The 22,491-nt window shown below is 36.4% G+C and overlaps 1 protein-coding gene across 1 annotated transcript; it reads left to right on the top strand.

The window, feature by feature from the left end:
* The first annotated feature begins 4,529 nt into the window (after positions 1–4,529).
* LOC150093603 (metaxin-2-like) lies at positions 4,530–5,753 on the top strand. The gene has a single exon (XM_090412967.1). It carries the CDS (start codon positions 4,676–4,678, stop codon positions 5,462–5,464), a length of 789 nt encoding a protein of 262 aa, XP_090269093.1. The 5' UTR covers positions 4,530–4,675; the 3' UTR covers positions 5,465–5,753.
* Positions 5,754–22,491: the final 16,738 nt, after the last annotated feature.

Below are 22,491 nucleotides of genomic sequence, written 5' to 3'. Positions count from 1 at the left end.
GCAAAAAAAAAAAAAAAAATAGTATTTCACACAATAACTCTTATTAATACAGCTTGTGTACAAATGCCAATCAAAAAGTATGAGGGGGACAATCAACCTGTAAAGGCTATCATTTTTAAACAAATATTTCATGATCTAAACATGAAATATATGTACACAATCATCAGTGTTAATTTATCTTACATAAGAAAAACATTATTTAACTATCAAAATATAATACGAATAAAATCTTTTATAATCGCACATATGCAATAGTCCGCATTTTTTATAAACAAAATAAATTTCTTTTGTTTGCTATAGAAGTTTTTATAACAAACAATCTATAAAGGATAAATAAATATTATCTAAACACAATAATATTGAAGTACGTTATATTTCTCTTTTGTTTTCATACTTCAAGTGCTAATCAAGGGGCATTATTTTATAGTCCTATTTATTTATATGTTATTACAAAAATTAATTCTTATTTGCAAAATGGTGGTAATAGTAACTATAATATTTTGTATATCTTTCCAACATGAGTCTCTCACTGGGTCAAGTTACAGAAGAGTGGAAAGAGGGTAAAATTATTCCAATTCATAAGGGGGTGATAAGAGTAAGGCTTTCAATTATAGACCAGTATGTGTGTCTGGAGTTGTGGTCAAGGTATTAGAGAAGTTAGTTAGGAATAAGATTCAGAATTGGGTTGACAACAGAAAAATACTTTTTGGCAGCCAGCATGGATTTACTAAACGAAGATCGTGCTTTAGCAATCTGCTTACTTTTTATAATAAAGTGACAAATGCGTTGAATAAAGATGTTGCGTATACAGTGGTATATTTAGATTTTGCAAAGGCATTTGATAAATTGCCACATGACAAGCTGGTAATTAAATTGGAACGGTTGGTCTGAACAGTAGATTGGTTCGCTGGATTGGAGATTGGCTGTCTGTTAGGTATCAGCGAGTTGTCTATGGAGCAGCGATATCCCAGAAGAGGAAAGTTACTAGTGGTGTACATCAAGGGTCTGTTTTGGGTCCATTGCTGTTTAATTTGTATGTAAATGATATTTGGAGAGGTCTGAATGGTGATGTGCAGTTGTTTGCAGATGATGCAAAGTTGGGGAGAGCTATCAGGAGTAGTGTGGATGTTGTAGCTTTACAAGAGGACTTGAATACACTGGCTGAATGGGTAAATGAGCGGGGATGTCAATTCAATGTTTCAAAGTGTAAGGTTTTGAAATTTGGGAAGAGAGATGAGATATAAAGTACACAATCGGTGGAAATATCTTGGAAGAGGTTACAGGAGATGATAGATATGGGTGTTATTGTAGACAAGAACCTAAAATTTCGGGGACATGTTACTAAAATTCTGAAGACAACACAGCGGATAATGGGAATGATGCGGAGGACATTGATTTGTAGAAGTAAGGATGTTATGGTTCCTTTGTAAAGGCTTTGATCAGGCCACATATGGATTACTGTGGACAGATCTGGTCACCTGGTTTTCAAAAAGATGAAATTGCGTTGGAAAAAGTTCAGAGGCAATTGACTAAGGTGGTTTCTGGTCTCTGTAATGTGGAGTATGATGACAGATTGGCAAAACGCAATTTGCAGAAATTGGTGGTAAGAAGCAGGAGTGGGGGATATGAATGAGACATATAAGCTGTTAAGAGGTTATTATCAGATTAATGTCGGGGAGGTTTTGCACAGAATGGGTGAGGATAGCAGGAGAACAAGAGGCTATTCCTGGAAGCTGTATACGGATGATGTGAACAAAGGAGCAAGTTTTTTGCATGGAGAGTGGTGAGTGATTGGAATGCTTTGCCTGTGAATGTGGTGAGTGCAGAGACAGTGAATATATTTAAGGCACAGTATGATAAACTGTGTGTATAACATAATGAGTCTTTGACTCCATGGAGGTTTTATAATAATAATAATAATAATAATAATAATAATAATAATAATTTTATTTAATAAAATCACTTTGTTAGGTTAATTAAATTAAGGGGATATTAGATCCCACAATGTGGGATCTAATATCCCCTTAATTTAATTAATGTTTATATCGCCGAAATGAAGCCTGTTGGCTCTTTATATTTAAGTAACTTTGTTAGGTTACCGTATTAGTTTGTCACTTGATATATTTCAAAATACAAATTTTTTTTTTTTAGAAAAAATAAAAAAGTAAACAAGAAGAAACGGCCTCGCCTACTCCCTATAAAAAAAAAAATCAGCTAACGCCTTTTTATTCCCGTATATACGGGAGTAGGCGAGGCCTTTTAGCCTTATCTAACTTTTGGAGACTGAGTGGGCAGTTCAATCTCCACTGGTACCCAATCAGAGACAGATGGCCCAAGGCTATCACTAATTAAGCGGTACGCAGTGAAGAGAGACGGCTCAAATGTGCCGCCATCTCGTGGTCTCTAACCCTAACACAATATATTTAATGTCTGAAATAATGTGGGTTCTACGGTCGATTTTCTTGAGTTTACAGGACGAAAAACCCGAGTTTCCGGGAGGAAAAACCTGCTTGCCCGTGCCAGAGATCGACTAACTCGGGAACCGGTCGAAAAAAGGCTTAGAAAAATTTCCTCTAGTCGCCGACTAGACTCGAAACCAAGACTTCCTTCGTGCGGCCTAGCGCGGTGGTGTGCAAACGCCACATCCACTGAGCTACACAGGCTCTTTTTAAAAAATCAGCTAACGCCTTTTTATTCCCGTATATACGGGAGTAGGCGAGGCCTTTTAGCCCTATCTAACTTTTGGAGACTGAGTGGGCAGTTCAATCTCCACTGCCTACTCCCTATATATACGGGAATAAAAAGGCATTAGCTGATTTTTTTTTTTTTGAACAAGAAGAACAAGGGACTCGCAAATTTGAGAAAAATTTAAGCGAAAAACTCATACTTCCCTAGAAAGCATATCATGGTCACTGTTACCAACTTGTGGTAAAATAGTCATATTCTTAACAGAGACCCCTTCTGATGCTATGGACAAATCTAACACTCTTTGACCTCAAGTTTCTTCTTTCATTCTGCTTGAAAAAGTTGTTTCACAAGAAATCAGTTAAAGCCTCTTCTGTCTCATCATGATATTTGTCTTCTACCTAATCAATGTTTGGATAATTAAAGTCACCCATAATGATCACTTGTTTAGTATCCATAAGGCTAAATTGGAGATGCATTTCTTCTTCCCATGCAACTGAACCCTCAGGTCTGTAGCAACACCACACCATATATTTCATTTTTTAGCCTTCACTTCACACCAGATAGTATCAAACTTACCAATACATGGGACATTGTTAGCTTCATTGTTTTCTTAGCTTTTGCTTTTTTCGGTAAATGACAACGTATACTAGAATATTAATTAAAAACTTTAATCAATACCTTACCTTCCTATATTTTGGAAATGTTACATTGCCATCTTCAGGGATCACCCATTGTTTTCTTATGTTTCTATCCTGACTGCACTTAAGTCATCTGATATCATTAGTAGCACTCCCGCTTCTCTCCCATATTTTCTGTCATTCCTAAAAAATTTTCTTCCCATACACACTCAAAAGGTCCGAATTCAAAGCGTATATTTCCACCTCTTCACTAGATGCCTAAATATGTTCGAGGCCATTCATGTGTTTATTATGTCTTCATACCATAGCTTAACTCTCACACACATTTTCCCCATTCCTCCCTTGATGATCTAGTTTCTCTGACTCTCTGCATTTGGTCTCATGCAGCGAGTAAATTTTCCAGGCTCCTGATGCCAAATGAATTCAAGTGCAGGCCGTGTCTCTTATACAGGTCTTTTCTGCCATCACTCACACTACACACATCTAAAAATTCGCATCCATTTCTTCTTCTACACAGCCTGTGCATGGAATCATTTGCTATCGTTGCCCTCCTTAATTCGGTAGTGTCGTATCTGGATAGCAAACCTAAATTTTTTACTTTATCACATTTCTTTCTCGCTTCTTCCAACAGACCTTTCATGTCCTCTCTCATACTATATTTGTCGCTACTTAAATTATTAGCTCCTACCAGAACTACCATCTCTTTTACTTTTCTTTTCTGTTTTTCGATTACGTTTGTGATATCTTTAATTTTTATCCCGCGGGAAAAGTAGTGACTTCCTCTGCAAGCGCGAATTTTAAGATTGGATTACCATACTGTATCACCTCTTTTTTCTTAGATTTCAAGTGACTTACCTTGTTGTTGTTGTAGTTATTGCTGTTATTATTATTAATACCGAGTTTAGTGCTTTTCTGCCTCTTCTTGTGCTGTCTAAGTTTCGTTAAACGTTTATTCACTTTTTCTAATTCTCTGGTCAATTCTTTTAATCTCGTATTTCGATTATCATCATCACTGCAGCAAGGCTTTTGTTCATCGGGACAAACGTTCTCCTTAGTAGTAACAAATAATAGTTTGTTACTACTCAGTAATAAATAAGATATTGATTATTACGAGTATAATTAAGTTTCAGTAAATCTTAAACATTTCATATTTATTTATTAAACATAATTCGTTACATGATATTGCGCATGGTGGCGATAAAGTGCAGGATTTGCGTGTAACCTTCGTATTTTCTATTTGGTGGTGGTTGAAAACAACAACATATATTTTATATATAGTGTGTGTGTATATATATATATATTTTTTTTTCTTTTTAAAATAAGAAAAAAAATTGGTATTACAAGAAAAGATGCCGTCTACTCTTCTTGTTGAATCTGTTGCCGTCCACCTTGGGACTAGCGAACCATGGCCAGATGATGTTAAGTTATACCAACCTTACGAAGTAGAACAGATATTATTACCAGATAATGCAAACTGCTTGAGCGTACAAGCATTTCTGAAAATGTGTTCTCTTCCCTTTCAAGTTGAAATGAAGGTCAATGCTGAAAATATGTCACCATCAGGGCACGTGCCATTTATAAAATGCGGGGATTTCATAATTGCGGATATGGAACCCATTATATCATTTGTTAATACAAAGGGTATTTATATCAGCGATTATCTGGATGCTGCCCAGCATGCAGATATGAGGGCATATATGTCATTAGTTAATGTTGTTTTGGGTAATGCAGAAATGTATATTTCTTGGTTTCATGATAGCACTGTTCAGGAGGTTACATACCCCAGGTATTGTGATATTTATCCTTGGCCATTGAATTATATCTTGTTCTATCAGAAAAAATGGAATATTAGAAAGAAGTTAAAATCAGCTGAATGGTTAAATAAAAATCTTGAACAGGTATATGAGGAAGTAAATAGTTGTTGCGCAGCACTCTCAGAACGACTTGGGAAGCAGTTTTACTTCTTTGGCGACCGGCCTACAGAACTAGATGCTCTTGTGTTTGGTCATTTGTTTGCCATCTTGACAACACCTCTTCCTGATAATATGCTTGCATCCATAGTGAAGAATTATCAGAATCTTGTAGAACTATGCAGACATATTAATAATGAGTACTTTTACCAAAGAAATGAAGATTAATTTAAAACTACCTTCTGACAGAACTTTTTAGGAAAAAAGTTAATAGTGAATAATTAGTTAAGTTAATTTGTTATTAGGATATTATTTTGAAATTTATTACACATGCAAATTATTATTTTAAACAAAAAGTGACATTAATTAATTTCATTTCTTATAGTTAAGGTTTATGAAACCATTACCTAGTTAACTACATTTTAATTAGTAATGCCCAACTGGATCAAGGTATTATGATTAATGCCTGCATAGCACATTCAGTATTAAAAGTGAATCATTTAATATCAAAACACAATGTTGTCTGCTCTTTTGATTGGACACTGTTCATTCATATAATCTTTGAAATATTAACATATAATCTCATAAATATGCATTTGAACAGCAAAAATTAACTGACTGGGCAATTGAAAAGCCGGAGTGCATAACATTGATGTGTAAAAGATCAGTAAATAATAATGAAATGAATACATTCTTTATTTTAATAATTTTCAATGCAAGAAGTTTTTTTTTTTTTTTTTTTTCCTGAATCTTTTCTTTATGGTTTAATTTGGAATGTTCCCTGTGAGGATAGATTGAGGGTGTGTGGATTGCAGAAATTGGTTGATAGGAGAAAAATAGGAGATATGATAGAAACATTTCAGTTTCTTAAAGGGTTTTATAGGATAGATGCAGGGGGAATGTTTCAGCACTTGGCTAGAGGAATGAAAACAAGGGATCATCCCTGGAAGTTGAATAAAGGTGTGGTTAGTAGGGGTGTGAGGACTAGATTTTTTGCTTGGAGAATTGTGAATGAGTGGAATAGGTTTCCAGAATCGGTTGTGAGTGCTTTATCTGTTAATAGGTTCAAGGAGAGGTGTGATAAATTGTGTGGATAGATTAGGTCTCCTGCAATGAGTCTTTGGACTCCATGGAGGTGTCTGTATAATAATAATAACAAGATTCCACCTGCATAAACCACTCTCTGGTATCTCTCCTTCAACCACCCTCCTATCCATCCCACCAACCCTATATCTATCCCCATCTGCTCCAGTTTACTTATTAGGGTTCCATGTGGTATCCTGTCAAAGGCCTTGGCAAGGTCCAGTAGTATCACTGTAAACCCATTACTCCTATCCAGTTCAGCCGTCACTGTGTTATAAAACGTGAGCAAGTTACTGAGGCATGATCTACCCTTCACAAAACCATGTTTTCCCCCCCATACAATATACCATTTTCATCTATCCAATCCTGTATTTTTTCTTGACTAATTTCTCTAAGAACTTGACAGTGATTCCTGATATGCTAATCGGTCAGTAATTTACAACAGCAGTCTTGGAACCACCTTTATGCAGTGGAACTATTTTCCCCTCTTTCCACCCCCTCGGGACTAACCCAGACCCGAGACTCAAATTAAACAAAATGGTCAAGGGTACTGACAATTCTTTAGCTGCTTCTCATACGACACGAGCTGGTATACCATCCAATCCCACGGATGTATTGACATTGAGGTTATGCAATAGACTACTCACCTCCACATCATTCACCACAATTCCCGTATAATCTACTGGCTTATTTGTTTCTGCAATGTCACCACCTGGATGATATATATACTTGCAAAGTGCTCACTCAGTAATTCAACTATATCAACTGATTCAGTTACCTCCCTACCATCAGCATTCTTTAAAATCATTCTGCCATGTACATTTTTCCTTTTACTTGCTACATATCTAAAAAACTGTTTAGGATTCTCTTTAGCCTGCATGGCCAATGTTCTTTCGTAATCCTTTTTTGCTTTTCTTACCACACTCGTTATCCTTCTGAGCTGCGCTTTATACCATTCATGTGCCTGCCGGTCACCTTTCTCCTTAAATTCCCTCCATAGTTGTTTCTTTTTTTTTGCAGCTCAAGCTTAATGGTGTTATTCATCCATTTAACCCCTACTTGAGTTATTATTCGGACTCTAGGTATACAGTCAGCCATTGCTTCATGCAAACACTTCTTAACTGCCTCCCATGCACTATCAACTTCTAGTCCTTGCAGTTGTACATGCCATGGCACTGTACCAATCAATCTCCTAAGCTTGTCATACTTTCCAGCCCGATAATTCCACATGTACCCTGTCTTAATTGAAAATTCCACACCTTTAGCCACCTCCCAAGTCAAGACCCTATGATCACTCTCACCAATTGGTGGCAATGTGGTCATATTTGTTACAGCCAAATCCTCAGATGTAATTACTAGGTCAAGCACTCTCTGACCCCTAGTATTTTCCATTACGTGCTGTTGCAGATAGTTATCCCTTAATAACCACATAAAATCCAATTCCTTCCTCTCGTGTGTCCTCTCCTCATTCCAATCAATGTGACCATAGTTGAAATCTCCCATAAAATTATCCTCCTTCCACTCATTTCTTCTATTTGCTTGTGCATACTGTCACCACCATCCTTTCCATCACCTGGTGTATAGCAGCACCCAATTGTATATTTAGTTCTGCTAGCCACAATCTCACACCAAATGGCCTCAAATGTGCTCTTTTCTCTATCCTGCAATTCAACTTCTATTCTCCTTGGCTGTAGCTCATCAGCTATCATCAACAATACTCCTCCCCCCATTTTATTCTCCCTGTCATTCCTGAACACACTATACCCATCACATTCAATCCCACTAGCTATATCATCTACAGTCAGCCATGATTCACTAATACCAATAACCTGTGGTCTGGAAGTGCCAACCATGGCCAGAAACTCTTCCTTCTTGTTCCTAATACTCCTAGCATTAGTGTACATGAATTTAAGACCCCCATTAGTCCCAACCCTACCTTGATGCCTTATATTAACTATCCCACTCTGATTTGTTGTCCTTATTCACTCGGGCATATTATATTCATTCATACATTCAACTGCCTCCCTAAGGACCGTATATCTACCCCCCCCCCCTTAATAAATCTAGTTTCCCAGAATTTGCACATCCATTACATTCAGCAACACTTTCTCAAGTCTCCTTACACCATAACCATTCAAATGCAAGCCATCCATCTTATATAGATACTTTCGCCCATCGAACTCACTCCACACATCCACAAATTCCACACCACTTGTCATACATAACCCACGCATAAAGTCATTCGCAATTATGGCCCTCCTTTTAAACATTTCACTGTCATACCGTGGCAAAAGACTAATCATTCTAACTCTCTCACTCTTTTCTTTTGCTACCTCAAACAATTCATTCAGGTCTTCTATCATTTCCATTTTATCTCCTTTCAAATCATTCGTACCTGCCACAACAATCATTTCTTTCACCCTTGCCTTTTGCTCTCTAATAGACCCAGTTACATCCTTTATGGTCGCACCAGGTTAGTACGATTTTGTCAAATCCTCTACTAACACACCTCGTACTAACGAATCTTCATACAGCACTCTTTCCTTCATTTTGTTCATGTTCACACTCTTACTCCTATTTTTCCTGTCATACTTTTTATTGGTTGGTTCATTTAGTCGACTTTTGCTCATACGCTCTAGCTGCTGTTTTGCCCTTTGTATCGCACCATTCAACAACGCAATCTCACTCATTGCATCTATCTCATCTTTTTTATTCTCTGTAAAACCATTAATACTATCATTCACACTTTCTACATTCACACTCTCACAATTCTCTGGTACAACCTCGCCGTTTCTTGTCATATCCCTATTTTCTTCATTCTGAAGTTTGGCAAAAATATCACACTCACGATCCGAAATACACTTCAATTCCTCATTCTCCCTACATTTTCTACACACATTCACTCCTTTATTATCATCTAACCACATTCTGACCGCACTCCGCAAAGCGTACATTTCGCAGATAGTACATCTCCTTTACATTACCGTTCTTGAAAGAAGATGGCGAACCATCATTACTGCCGCCATTTTCCTTCATACTGGAGCCATTACTAGTAACGTATTTTATCAAATTATAAATTATAAACACCAAAAATACACAAACAGACTCACTAAGATACGCAAGGCAAACAAAACTAAGCAATATTAAAGTAAATTTATCAAAGATAACTGAAAATAACGCTTATCTTATCTGGAGCTTTCACAAACGCTACACATTACGAATCCCTCTAGCGGCGACTTCCCACATAGATTATGTTATAAACACTTCAGTACACTAACTACACTAATAAAACTACAATAATATACTAAAATTACTCAATTACATCTAACAAAATATTATTTATTTTGGGATTTAATGATTTGGGATTTAGCCGACCAAATTGTATTCTTATTGGTTAAACCAATAAGAATACAATTTGGTCGGCTAAATCCCAAATAAAACCAAATTAAACCAAAATAAAAAATGATGGTACAACATGACAAAATTTCATGCTGGCTGGGGCATCGCATGGTTAAACAAGGCCCCCGCTGTTGTTTTCGCCAGGGAACCAGGGCGAACAGCGAAAAGTCAGCTACTGGAACAAATCTGAAAACAAACCCCAACTCAACATCACCAAAGTTAAAGATCGGTACTATCAACGTAAGAAGCCTGAATGGCAAAGAAATGGAGCTATCTGAGGAATACCAGATTGACATAATAGGGGTGACTGAAACAAAAAAGGCAAAAACTGGTGAGATCTTTCTGAGCAATAAATACAAAATGTTATATTCAGGCAATGACAATCAAGGAAAAGAAGGGGTAGCCATAGTATTCAACACAAAATACGAGACTAATCTTCTTGAATGGCAGTCAGTCTCAAGTAGAGTAATGTGGGCAAATATGAGAATGGGGAACTGGACAATGAGACTTATTTGTGCCTATGGTCCCACAGAAGGTTCTACTAAGGTAGAAGTGAAGAAATTTTTTGAGGCTTTAGAAAAAGCAACTGACACAATGAAAAAGGAGAAGTTGGTCCTTGTTGGCGATCTAAATAGCAGAGTAGGAAATGATTGTGAGACATACAAAAATATTTTGGGAAAATTTGGAGAAATGAGCAAAGCTAATAATAATGGCAAATATCTGTTGGATTTCTGCTCAGGACATAGACTGGTTATTACTTACACCATGTTCCAACATAAAAATGTGCACAAATTCACATGGGGAGAAGAAGCTAGGAATAAGAAAAGTCTCATTGACTATGTTATTGTTGATAGTGATGTTTTCTCCCTGGTGCAGGACACCAGAGTGTACAGAGGATTTGAAATTGGAAGTGATCACTATTTAGTCTTGAGCAGGATAAAATTGAATTTCATATTGAAAATAATAACATGTAAGAAAGTTTTAAAGCGAATAAAAGTTGAGCAGCTCTCAGATGTGAACTGTAGACTAAAATACACAAAGATTATTGAAGGAAAAATGAAAGAGTTTGAGAACAGGAATCAAACCTTGGAGATTCAGTGGCAAACTCTGAAGAAAACATTGATTGATTCTGCCAGAGAGGCATGTGGTGAAGTTGTCTGCAAGGATAAAAAAAATCAGAACTCCATGGTGGATACAGGAAGTTAAAGAGGCAGTGAAGGAAAAGAAGAAAGCATATCAAAAGTTTCTGTCAAATAAGTTAGCGTGTGCTCTTAGAGAATAGAGAGACAAATGCAAGAATGTAAACACTGTGTAAAACTAGCTAAACAAAAGTCATGGGAGGACTTTGGCAAGAATATAGAAAATAAATATCAAGAAGGTGGCAAAATATTCTGGAGGTTGTTGAAGAAGCTTAGGAATGGAGGAAAGAGTGTTGTAAAAGGAGTTAGAGATGATAAAGGTGACATGAAAACTGGAGAAAAAGATATCCTTGAAGTATGGAGTAATTACTTTGAAAAACTGCTAAATGAAACAAGCAGTGATGACAGCACAGTGGTAAAAAACACTGACCAGGCATGCAGGCAGGAATACATATCCGTACTTGAAGTAGAAAAAGCCATCAAAGGCTTGAAATGTGGAAAGGCAGCTGGAGTAGATGTTATTCAACCAGAAATGCTGAAGTATGGTGGTATAAGAGTCTTACAGTGGCTGCACTGCATAGTTCAGAAAGCCTGGACAGAGGAACGAATTCCCTCTCTCCAGGCTTTCTGAGTAGAGCTCTCATAGTACCCATATATATAAAAAGGGAAATAAAACTGAATGTGAGAATTACAGAGGTATTTCCCTACTGAGTGTTCCTGGCAAAAATCTATGCAAGTGTACTTGAGAAACGGTTGAGAAGAATTGTGGAAGAAAAGCTTGGTGAAGAACAAGCTGGATTCAGGCCAAATAGAGGCTGTCAGGATCAGATCTTCACTTTACGACAAATTGTTGAGAAACCATGGGAATATAACAAAGATCTGTATTTAAGTTTTGTCGATTTGGAAAAGGCATATGATAAGGTGCCAAGAGAGAAACTATTCAATACGCTGCAGTTATATGGTGTCAATGGGACATTATATCAAGCAATACTTAGTCTTTATTTGAGTTGTAAGTCAGCAGTTAGAATTGAAGGAAGTACAGGAAGATGGTTTAATGTTAAATCTGGTGTGAGACAAGGATGTACATTATCCCCTCTGTTATTCATTATCTATATGGATCACATTATGAAGGAAAGTGGTAATAAACATGATATCAAAATTGGAGATGTTAATGTCAGCTCTCTGCTTTATGCGGATGATGTTATACCTCTAAATAAATCCGCTACAAGTCTGCAAGATTCTCTGACTAAATTGAATAGCTTTTGTAATAGATATGGTATGAAGGTCAGCAATAAAAAGACAAAGACAATGAATATAGGCAGAATCATTGAAAATGTCAACTGTGTTGTGAATGGAGAACCTGTGGAACAAGTAAAACATTTCAGCTACTTAGGCACGATTTTTACTGAAGATGGTAAATTAAATATAGAAATATACAACAGAATCAGCAAAGCTGGTATGGTGGGAAGTCAACTGAATACATTCATATGGAATAAGAGAGAAATTAGTCGGAACACTAAATTAGCTGTATACAAGACAGTGTTCGAACCAGTTTTAACTTATGGATCTGAGAGCTGGGTCAGAAGTAAAACATTTGACCAAAGACTAGAGACCGCAGATATGAGAGTCCTGAAAAAGATTATAGGCGTGAACAGATGGCATCAATGGCAATATCATATTAAAAACGAGGATATTAGGAAAGAACTTGACATTGTCTGCATCCAGGAATGCATTAGCAGAGCTAATCTCAGGTGGTATGGTCACCTAAACAGAATGGGCGAGGAAAGATTGGCAAAACAAGTGTTCTCTGCCAGGTTGGCAGCAAAACGACCCAGAGGAAGACTAAGATATAGGTGGATTGATACGGTACAAAGTGCCTTAGACGATAGAAATATAAGATCTGATAATGTTGGAGTCTTGACAAGTAACAGACTGATTTGGAGGAAAATTGTAGATAGGAAGTTATTAATGATATAATTTTTTCATGTAGTACTATCATATCCTGTACACTCCTTGTGGGTATATGGCAGGAATTTGATGATGATGACAATAATAATTTACATACCACTTATGATTTCACTTATACAAAATGCATATTTCAAACACTGTGTATTCAGAGAATTTCTTCCTGGTCTGAATGGTTAGAATCATGAATTAACAGTTCACATTAATGGCCAGTGAAACTTAAAAGCATCAATAAATAAAAACTATTGGCTGCTTCTATAGACTGTGGCTTTTAACATTGGAGAGAAAGAAAGTGCAAAGGCAAATAACTAAGACTTTCATGGCTTGAATATTGAGTGGACAGATTGGGAGAATATGATCTTCAGAGCTTGGCAAGTATGAGGAGAGATTATATGATTAAAACATATAAGTTGCTGAGAGGAGCCTATCATATAGATACAGGGAAATTATTATTATTACCACCCCAAGACCTCATGGAGTCAAAGACTCATCTGGGAGGTCCTTTTATCACATACACAGCTCATCATACCATGTTTTGAACACATGCAAACTCTTTACAGACACCACATTCTCAGGCAAGGCATTCCAATCATTCACAAATATGCTGGGAAAAAACCTGCCTTTCACACCTTCTTTAAACAGTTTCCAGGGATGAGCTCTGGTTCTCCCCTGATATCTCTCACTATTCTCTAAAACTTCTCCAGCATTGATTCTATAACAACCTCTTACCAACTTGTAGGTCTCTATCATATCCCCCCTCTTCCTCCTGTCCACCAGACTCTGCAAATTACATCTTCTCAATCTTTCCTCATACTCGACATTCCGGAGGTCAGAAACTACCCTTTCCAACATCTCTTCATCCTTCTGAAAACCCTGTGACCAAATCTGGGCACAATAGTCCATGTGTGGCCTAATCAAAGCCTATACAACGGAACAAGAATCTCCCTGCTTCTACATGTCAGTGTCCTCCGCATCATTCCCAAAATTAGGGTTTTGTGTCCCCTAAATTTTAGATCCTTATCCACTATCACCCCCAGAAATTATTGCATAGGATAATGGGGGATATGAGAATGAGTGGTTATCCCTGAAAACTAAAAAGGTTATGTGAATAAGAAAGGAGAGAGGATTTGCTTCACAGAAAGGAAAAGGAGGTTTGCTTGGCAGGTGAAGAATCAGTGGAACATATTGCTGGAGTGGGCAGTGAGTGCTCCAACATTGAAATGTATTAAAGGCAAGGGATGGTTTTGTGTTGAGTCAGTGTTTGATTTCCCTTCTCCCAGCTGTTTACTTTATGCGAATGATATTATACTCCTAAATAAATCCAAGACAAATCTGTAGGATTTCCTGACCAAATTAAATAACTGCTGTAATAAATTTGGTATGAAAATTAGAATTAAAAAGACAATGAAAATAAGCAGAAACATCAGCTGTATCCTCAATGGAGAATCTGTAGAATAAGTAAAACATTTCAACTATTTAGGCACAATTTTTAGTGAAGATGGCAAACTAAATTTGGATATAGACAACAGAATTAGCAAAGCTGCTATAGTAAGAAGTCAACTGAATAAATTTATATGGAATAAGTGAGAGAGATCAGTCAAAACACTAAACTAGCTGTATAAGACTGTGTTCAAACCAATTTTAATTTATGGATCTAAGAGTTGAGTTGAAATGAAACTCTTGATAAAAGACCGAAGACCACACATAAAAGAGTCCCGAGAAAGATGGGGACTGAACATATGGCATCAATGGCAATATCATATCAAAAACGAAGATATTAGGAAAGAACTTGAGATTATTAACTTTGAGGAATGTGTTAGTAGAGCTAATTTCAGGTGGTATGGCCACTTAAACAGAATGGGAGAGGAAAGATTAGCTAAACAAGTGTTCTTTGCCAGAATGGCAGGAAAAAGACCAAGATGTAGGTGGATTGATAGTAAAAAGTGCCTTAGAAGACAGAAATAGATGATCTGATAATATTCAAATGTTGACAGATAACAGGCTAATCTGAAGCAAAATTGTTGATGGGAAGTTAATAATAATGTAATTTTTCATGTAATATCATAAGATCCTCTAACATCCCCTTTCCTGGAACACTTACAAATGAATTTTTTTTACTGATTTTCACGTTTATTTTCTCATTCATACATGGGTACTGCAATAGCTCTTCTTCAGTCATCCAGAACTCTACCTTCTGATCAGAACTTAAACTATGCAGTGTATCCAGTGCTTATACAGTGTTTCAATATGAAGAAATATATGTATATGCATTATATATTTCATGAACAATATGAATGTTTTTTGTATTTTAAAGTTAGACCACATAAGTTTTCTAAGATGCTCAAACTGTCTACCTTCAACAAGGTGAGACACCTTTTGGCAATCATATAGGTAAATATGACTTCTTCATTATTTCCACCTTAATTTCACCACCTCTGGGTTCAGCTCCCACTGATGAGACCTCAATAAAGGTCGAAACTGGTCTGGGTAGTGGCCCTTCCCTTAATGCATAGCATTATACGTCTGCAAGGAGATGTGCTTTACTTTATGGGAGATACTAAGACAAGTGATGAGAGCTTAGTCTGCCTTTACCACGAGTTGTCTCAGTCCTGAAGATACTTCAGGTGCAAACTTTATTTGTTTATACTTGGATAAAGGATTAAACTAAATTTATTACAGATATACACAAGCAATATCTACCTTTAACAGTTCTACAGATTGTAAGGCACAAGCCAGATGAAGTGTTTTATTCATCCTGTATTGTCCTCCACATTTTCTTCAATGTTCACAGTTTGCGATTACAAACTTGATTTTTCAAGTATTCCCATGGGGAAAAAAATGTATTCTAGAGACCTTGGAGGATATTCATAAATACTACCTCTTGATCTATTCATTGTTCAGGAAATTCAGGATGGAAAATTGTATGTTTTTCATTCTTTTTATTGATATTTCTTAAAGAAAATTAATCTAAAGATGTGTATGTGTTTTAGCTTTAAAAGTCCGCATACTTAATTTTGTAACATCCTATATTTGGGCATTTCTGATCACATATCATCTGTTCCTGACTCTTTTCCATATTTCAGGTTTCTGATGGGTTTTTTAATATCCCAGAAATTGATTATGCTCTCTGATTGCATTTTTCTTGAATATTTTCTACCACTCTTTTCTTGCTGCCACAGTCCCTTAGTAGCCTTGTAAATAATTACTCCAAACTTCCAGTATAGTTATATTTTTGATTGTTGTGTTACTTTTTATCCTCTCTTAGTCTTTTATGATTACTCTGTTATATTTCTGAGCATTTTTTTTTTCAATAGCCTCCTAAACATGTCATTTTTCATGTTTAGGAGGTCTTTCCATAATTTTTGTTTTGTAAAAGGCCATACATGGAAGCTGGGCAAGAAATGTGGTTAGCAAGGGTGTTAGATCTAGGTTTTTTACTTGGCGAGTGGTGAATGAGTGGAATAAGCTGCCAGAGTCTGTTGTGGGTGCCATGACTGTGAATGAGTTCAAGGTGAGGTATGATAAATACTGTGTGAATGTCGAATAGTTGTTCTTGACATGATGTTAGGGCCTCCCTCGATGAGTCTGTCGACTCCCTGGAGTTGCCCGTAATAATAATAATAATAAAACCTAATTTCATGTATAACTTTCTTACTTTATTCTCTTTATTTCCTGAGAATATGTGTTGATTTACTTAGGAACTTACAGTATATGTTGATTTTTTCATTCTTGAAAACAACTTCATATGTTTTGCAAAAACTTCTGTATGTGGTATTCATTTGCTGCTCTACTGTTTATATCTTTCAAGAATCAGCCTTTTCTTTGTCATCTGCTTTCTCTGGCGATTCAAAAAATTCCTCCACTTCCTTTAGTACCTTCTATGGGACTAGGCATAAATGTGTCATTCACTGTCAAATTTCTAATTTCAAAATTTTTACACATCACTTGACTTCAAAATTCTTGTTATTCATGATATTTACTTTGTGTGTAGTGTTGATTACTATAACTACTCCTTCCTTTCCCTGATCACTGCTGCCTTAATGTAACATTTTAGTTATTTAATAGTATCCCACCTGTTTAGTTTTCTTTGTTTTTGTGACACCAGTTATGTGAACATGGTACTTCTCTAATTTGTTAGTTCCATTTACTTTCCATTGATGCTTCACACAGTGATGATGCCTGTCTTCAGTTCTGCTAAGGATGTTTGTTCCATGAGCTGATTTTTCACTATTTAATCTGTTCCTTGATGATAGTAATGTTTAACTGGATGATGTCCAACTAGTTTCGCATTTCATTATGTTCTACCATCTTTTTTGTTTATGTTTGTTTGTTTGGGGTTTAAACTAATATAGAATACAATTTAGTCAGTTCATTCCAGCTTCTGGGAAGACCTAAAAGAAAACAGAAAACTTCCAGATTATAAGTGATCTGATCTCTTACAGAAGTTTAAATAACTTGGCTGCCAATAGATTAGACTGAAAGTTATTCTTCATGGTAATCTCAACCTGCCTTAGGCAGATGATGAAGTTCAGCTTACATCTCTTCATTTGTTCAGTATCCAGGTGGATACCTTATGAAGCACACCACAAGAAGGTAAGGATTAGATATTTGAGTTGGAAACCTTAAATGACCTCATTTAAGGTCATCCTTAAATGCCCTCATTTTCAGAGTTTTGAAAAGCAAGTCTTGTTTACCTCTTTGGCTATGATGGATGTTTATCAACCTTCTTCTAGGAATTTTGTAGATAATGAGTAGTTAAATGCAAATGATGAACAGCACTGCCAATTTACTGAACATCTCAGGTCTAAGCATATGCTATTATTATTATTATGAAAAATCTCTAAGGAGTCAGGAACTTTTTGAGGGAAGCCACATATCACTCACACCACCTGTCACATCCTCTCTTGAATTCTTCACACTATCTGCACTCGCCACCTCCAAAGGCAAGCCACTCCAATCACACATACACACCCTGCCCTATGAGAGATATGTAACTCATCAATTTCTTGACTGCATTCATTTCCAATTTCAATGGATCCTCTATTGTCTTCCTTCTATAAAATGAAAAACTCCATTTACTGGTATTATGTATGAATTTTTCTGAAGTTTGTGAGTATCATATGACCATTCTTCTTTTTACTAGTGTTTGTGGTCTACAAATTCTCAGTCTCCTTATAATTGACATTCCACAGTTCCAACACATTCTCTCTCTTTCCTTTGTATCTAATGTAACCTCAAAAACCAGGAGACCAAGTCTGAGCACAGTACTCCAAATGACGGTTGTATCAAGCCTTGTAAAGAGGCAAAAAAACTTCCTTATTCTTACATATCAATGTTAATTTCAGCATTACAATTATCCTCTTAAGTTGTATTTGCAATTTTGCTATATGATCCCTGTACTTCAATTTCCTATCTACTAAAGCTCTGAGATCCCTAGCCTGATCCAAGGTCCCACTTTCTTTCAGCATAATTCCATCAAACGTGCCATTGGATGTCTCAATATCCAATACCTAAGTGCATACATATTTTTATCTTTATTAATATTGCACTGATAGCTATTTTCACATGCCCACAATTCTGGCTGATTCAAATCATTCTGTGAGTGCTGATGTCAGTTACATTTCTGATTACTCTGCTTATCTTTGCATTGTCAGCAAATTGTTGTGTATCTTTTGTCATATTCTTCCCAATGTCAGTGTGAGAACTGAACATTGGGAAGAATATGATGTATATGAAGGGCATGAGGTGATATATTTCATCATTACTGATGTCAGTGTTGTTAAACCTTGCAGACTTGCCTATTTCTGTCCTCCCCTCCCACCAACCAAAAAACACTTTTTGATATTGATCAGTCCACCATTTTCTTATCCAAGCTAAAAGTTTATAATCCAATCCCATACCTTCTAACCTATGCAACAACCTTCCATTCTGTATCATATAAAAAGCCATAGCAAAGTCCAGTATTATGGTGTATCATTCATTCAACTTGTCTAACTGAGTAATACCATTTTAAAATGTAAACAAGTTAGACACGTTTTCCTTAGTAAACCCATACTGTTCACTATGAAATATAGTCTCTGTGAACGCATTTCTGTATGGGAGCTCTTAACACCTTTTCTAAATTTTTGCCTCCACTCCTGAGATACTGATTGGTCAATAAATTAAAGATGCCAAGAAATCATATTCTTGGTTTCATCCTTTATCCAAGTTAAGGAAACAAAGTTTGCACGTGAAGTAACTTTGCAACTGCGCTACTTGTATATAGAGGTTAATGACGTCACATTAATTGCCTTAGTATCTTATAATGCAAATACATGTATCCTCAGGGACATGTATAATGCTATGCATTATGGGAAGGGCCGCTACCCAGACTGGTTTTGACCTTTATTGAGGTCTCATCAGTGGGAGCTAGGCCCATAAGTGAAACCAAGGTTGAAATAAGTCCAATAGTGCATAGCATTATATGCGGGTGGTCTGAAAAGTTCTCGGCCTCGACCATAGATGACAACACTAACAGCAAGATTTTTTTTCTATGCAGGTACAGCTGTCTGAAGCAAAAGTGTTGTCTGTCTCCTTTGAAATGGAAAAAAAAATGGAGTATTGTGCAGTTATAAAATTCTTTGTAAAAGAAGGTTTAATGGCAAAAGAAATTCGTTCAAAATTTATAAAAGTTTATGGGCACTCTTCTCCTTTGTTTTTGACAATTAAGAAATGGACTGCTGAGTTTAAACGTGGCCGTACCAGCCTTGAAGATCACATGAAGAACGTCCAAAAAAGTGTAACAACACCAGAAATCATTGATGAAGTGCACGATATGGTATTGGATGACCGGCGAGTCAAAGTGCACGAAATTGCTGAGACTATAGACATTTCAAAACAACGTGTAGGATATATTTTGCATGAAGAATTGCAAATGAAAAAGCTTTGCGCAAGTTTGGTGCCACGCTTGCGCATAGCAGATCAAAACACTCGCATGAAAATCTCTGAACAGTGCTTGGAGCATTTTAACAAGAATAAAACTGATTTTGTGCGTCATCATGACCTTTTCACCAGCAGGAAAGGTCATGGCAAAGATGTTTTGGGATGCTAAAGGCATTTTGTTTATTAATTATCTTGAAAAGGGTAAAACAATAACCGGAAATTATTATTTCAATCTTTTAACCAGGCTAGACGAAGAAATTCATGAAAAAAGACCTGGTTTGCAGAAGAAAAAATCATGTTTCATCAGGACAATGCGCCTGTCCACAAAGGTGTTTTGGCAATAGGAAAATTAAGGGATCTGCACTATGAATTGTTGGAATATCCCCAGATTTGGCTCCCTCTGACTTCTATCTCTTCCCAAAAAACTAAAACTTCTTTGCTTTAAGAGGTGATTGAGCTGTAGAGGGGTATTTTGCAGATGTTACTGAGAACCACTACGGGGACAGGATAATGGCACTGGAGCATCACTGGAATAAATGTGTTAGTCTTAAGGGAGTTATGTTGAAAAATAAAAATAATTTTGAAATTATAAATTCGTTTTTTCTTTGTTATGCCAAGAACTTTTCAGACCACCCTTGTACATGTCTGTAAGGATTACATACTTGCAACATAAGGATAGAATTCTCTTTGGATTGTCTTTAGTTTTATGAGTTACTTTCATTTCAGACTTAGTCTTAGCATTCTGTACAGTACTTGTAACTCTTCTGGCACGTGCCATATAATTTTTCATAACTGACATCTCCTTATGCATACTGTATTCCATTCCATTCATGTCTTTTCCTTGTTAATCTCTAGCTTAATAAGATTGCATATCCATTTCACTTTCACCCTGTTTATTTTTTAAACTCTAGAGATACATTCTGTTGTTGCTTCACTGGTGATATTCTTCCTATCCAGCAACTGGTGCCATGGCATCAAACCTATTATTCTCAATTGGTCATCATTTCCTGCTTTGAAGTTCAGCATGTAATCTTTTCTAAATGGAATATCCATATATCCACTTCCCAGGTCAGTCCAGTATGATCACTGTCAACAACTGGGAACAGTCATGTCTTTTACTGAAAACTCCCTCTAACACAATAATCAGGTTCTAATATTCTTTAACCTCGAGTTTGTCACATTTTGCTTAAGGAAGTTGTCTTGCAACAGCTCAAATGTTGCTTCATTCTTTTTATTAGATTTCACTGCTACTTAATCAGCATTTGCATAATTAAAGTCACCCAAGATATTTAATAATTTAATATCACTAGCAACTGATCCACCAGGTCTGTAGCAGTGCACTCATCATGTATTTGATCTTGTTAGACTTCACCTCACACCATATGGCTTCAAAGTTACTGCTACGTGGAAAATTTTTACTATTATTGCAATTATAGCTTTCTACTGTAACTTGACTCAAATGATCTAATATCATTAGCATCACATCCCTTCTCTCTTATCTTGTTTGTCTTTCCTCAAAATGCTGTACACTTTACCTACTCAATATCTGTTAGTTTATCTGCTGAGAGCCAGTTATGCTTAGCAAAATTCTAATTTGCATATTGGAAATAAAATATATTTGCAATTTCTAACTTTGTAGAACTAGCAGTGGATAGGTGAAAGAGATTATATGGTAAAGACAGGTTGGTGAGGAGGTTTACCAGATTAATACAGAAGGGATTATTTGTAATGAGTTAAGAACAGGTCATCTATTTCTGAAAGTTATAATTATTGTGATGTGACACCTCCAAGGACTCATTGCGGGAGGGCATGCTATTCGACTACAACTAGTATACATTGTCTCTGAATTGTGTGTTCCAATGGCCAGTTTGTTGTGAGCCCATATAATGAATTTTCAGAAAATGTGTGTGTGGAAGCAATAGCGAGAAAAAGAGTTCAATAGACTATAAAGCATGCAAAATTGATGCTGAAAAACAGTACAACTAATGGTATGTGGTGAGTAGGGTTGATGCTCTGCAATTGTGTGTGTGACTGGTGATAAAATAGCAAGAGTGAATGATAGCAAAAAAAAAGGACACAAGATTTGAAAACTGAGTTGGTGAAGATGAAGCAGATGTGGAGTGAAATGAAGAGAATTGTAGATATGTATGAAGAGTGAAGAAGATGAAAACAAATGATGTCGGAATGAAAGACCCACAAGTGGTGTCGTGTGGTGATTCGATTATTAGAGATGTGGTAAATGAGAACAAGACAAAAAGGGTTTTCTGAGGTGGGGGGTAAAATGAATAAGTAATTGAGTCATTGGATATGAGGAGTAAGCGAGCGAAGGAGTTGATAGTCGTAGTAGGGACAAGTGACTTGACTGAGAACAAGAGAATGTATGATTTGATATTAGGAGAATAAAAGAAAATAATGTGATAGGAAAGGTAGTCAGTGTGTTTCCCAATTATGACAGTGATTAGATGAGGCAGAGAGCAAGAATTATAAATTATGTATTAGTGGAAATGTGTCAGGAGAAAGGAGTGCAGTGTGTGGAATGAGTTTGAAGGAAGAATTGAACTGTATAAGAATGATGGACTGCATTTGAATGATTTTGGTGTGAGTCATTTGGAGAGACTGCTGCTGGAAGGGAGAGTAGCTCCAGAAACAGCCAATAACATCAGACTTGACGTAGCTAACATCCTTTCCCAGTCGTCACCTCCAAAAATTAATTTATCTTCCAGACAACTCTCTGCCCTCAGAAAATTA

The sequence above is a fragment of the Typopeltis vanoorti genome, chromosome 23 (genome assembly GCF_054136105.1).
Source record: "Typopeltis vanoorti isolate ZY-2024b chromosome 23, IOZ_Tvanoo_1.0, whole genome shotgun sequence".
In the NCBI taxonomy this organism is placed as follows: domain Eukaryota; kingdom Metazoa; phylum Arthropoda; class Arachnida; order Uropygi; family Thelyphonidae; genus Typopeltis; species Typopeltis vanoorti.
Note: the sequence above shows the minus strand (reverse complement) of the source record. Positions and strands in the feature narration are given on the sequence as shown.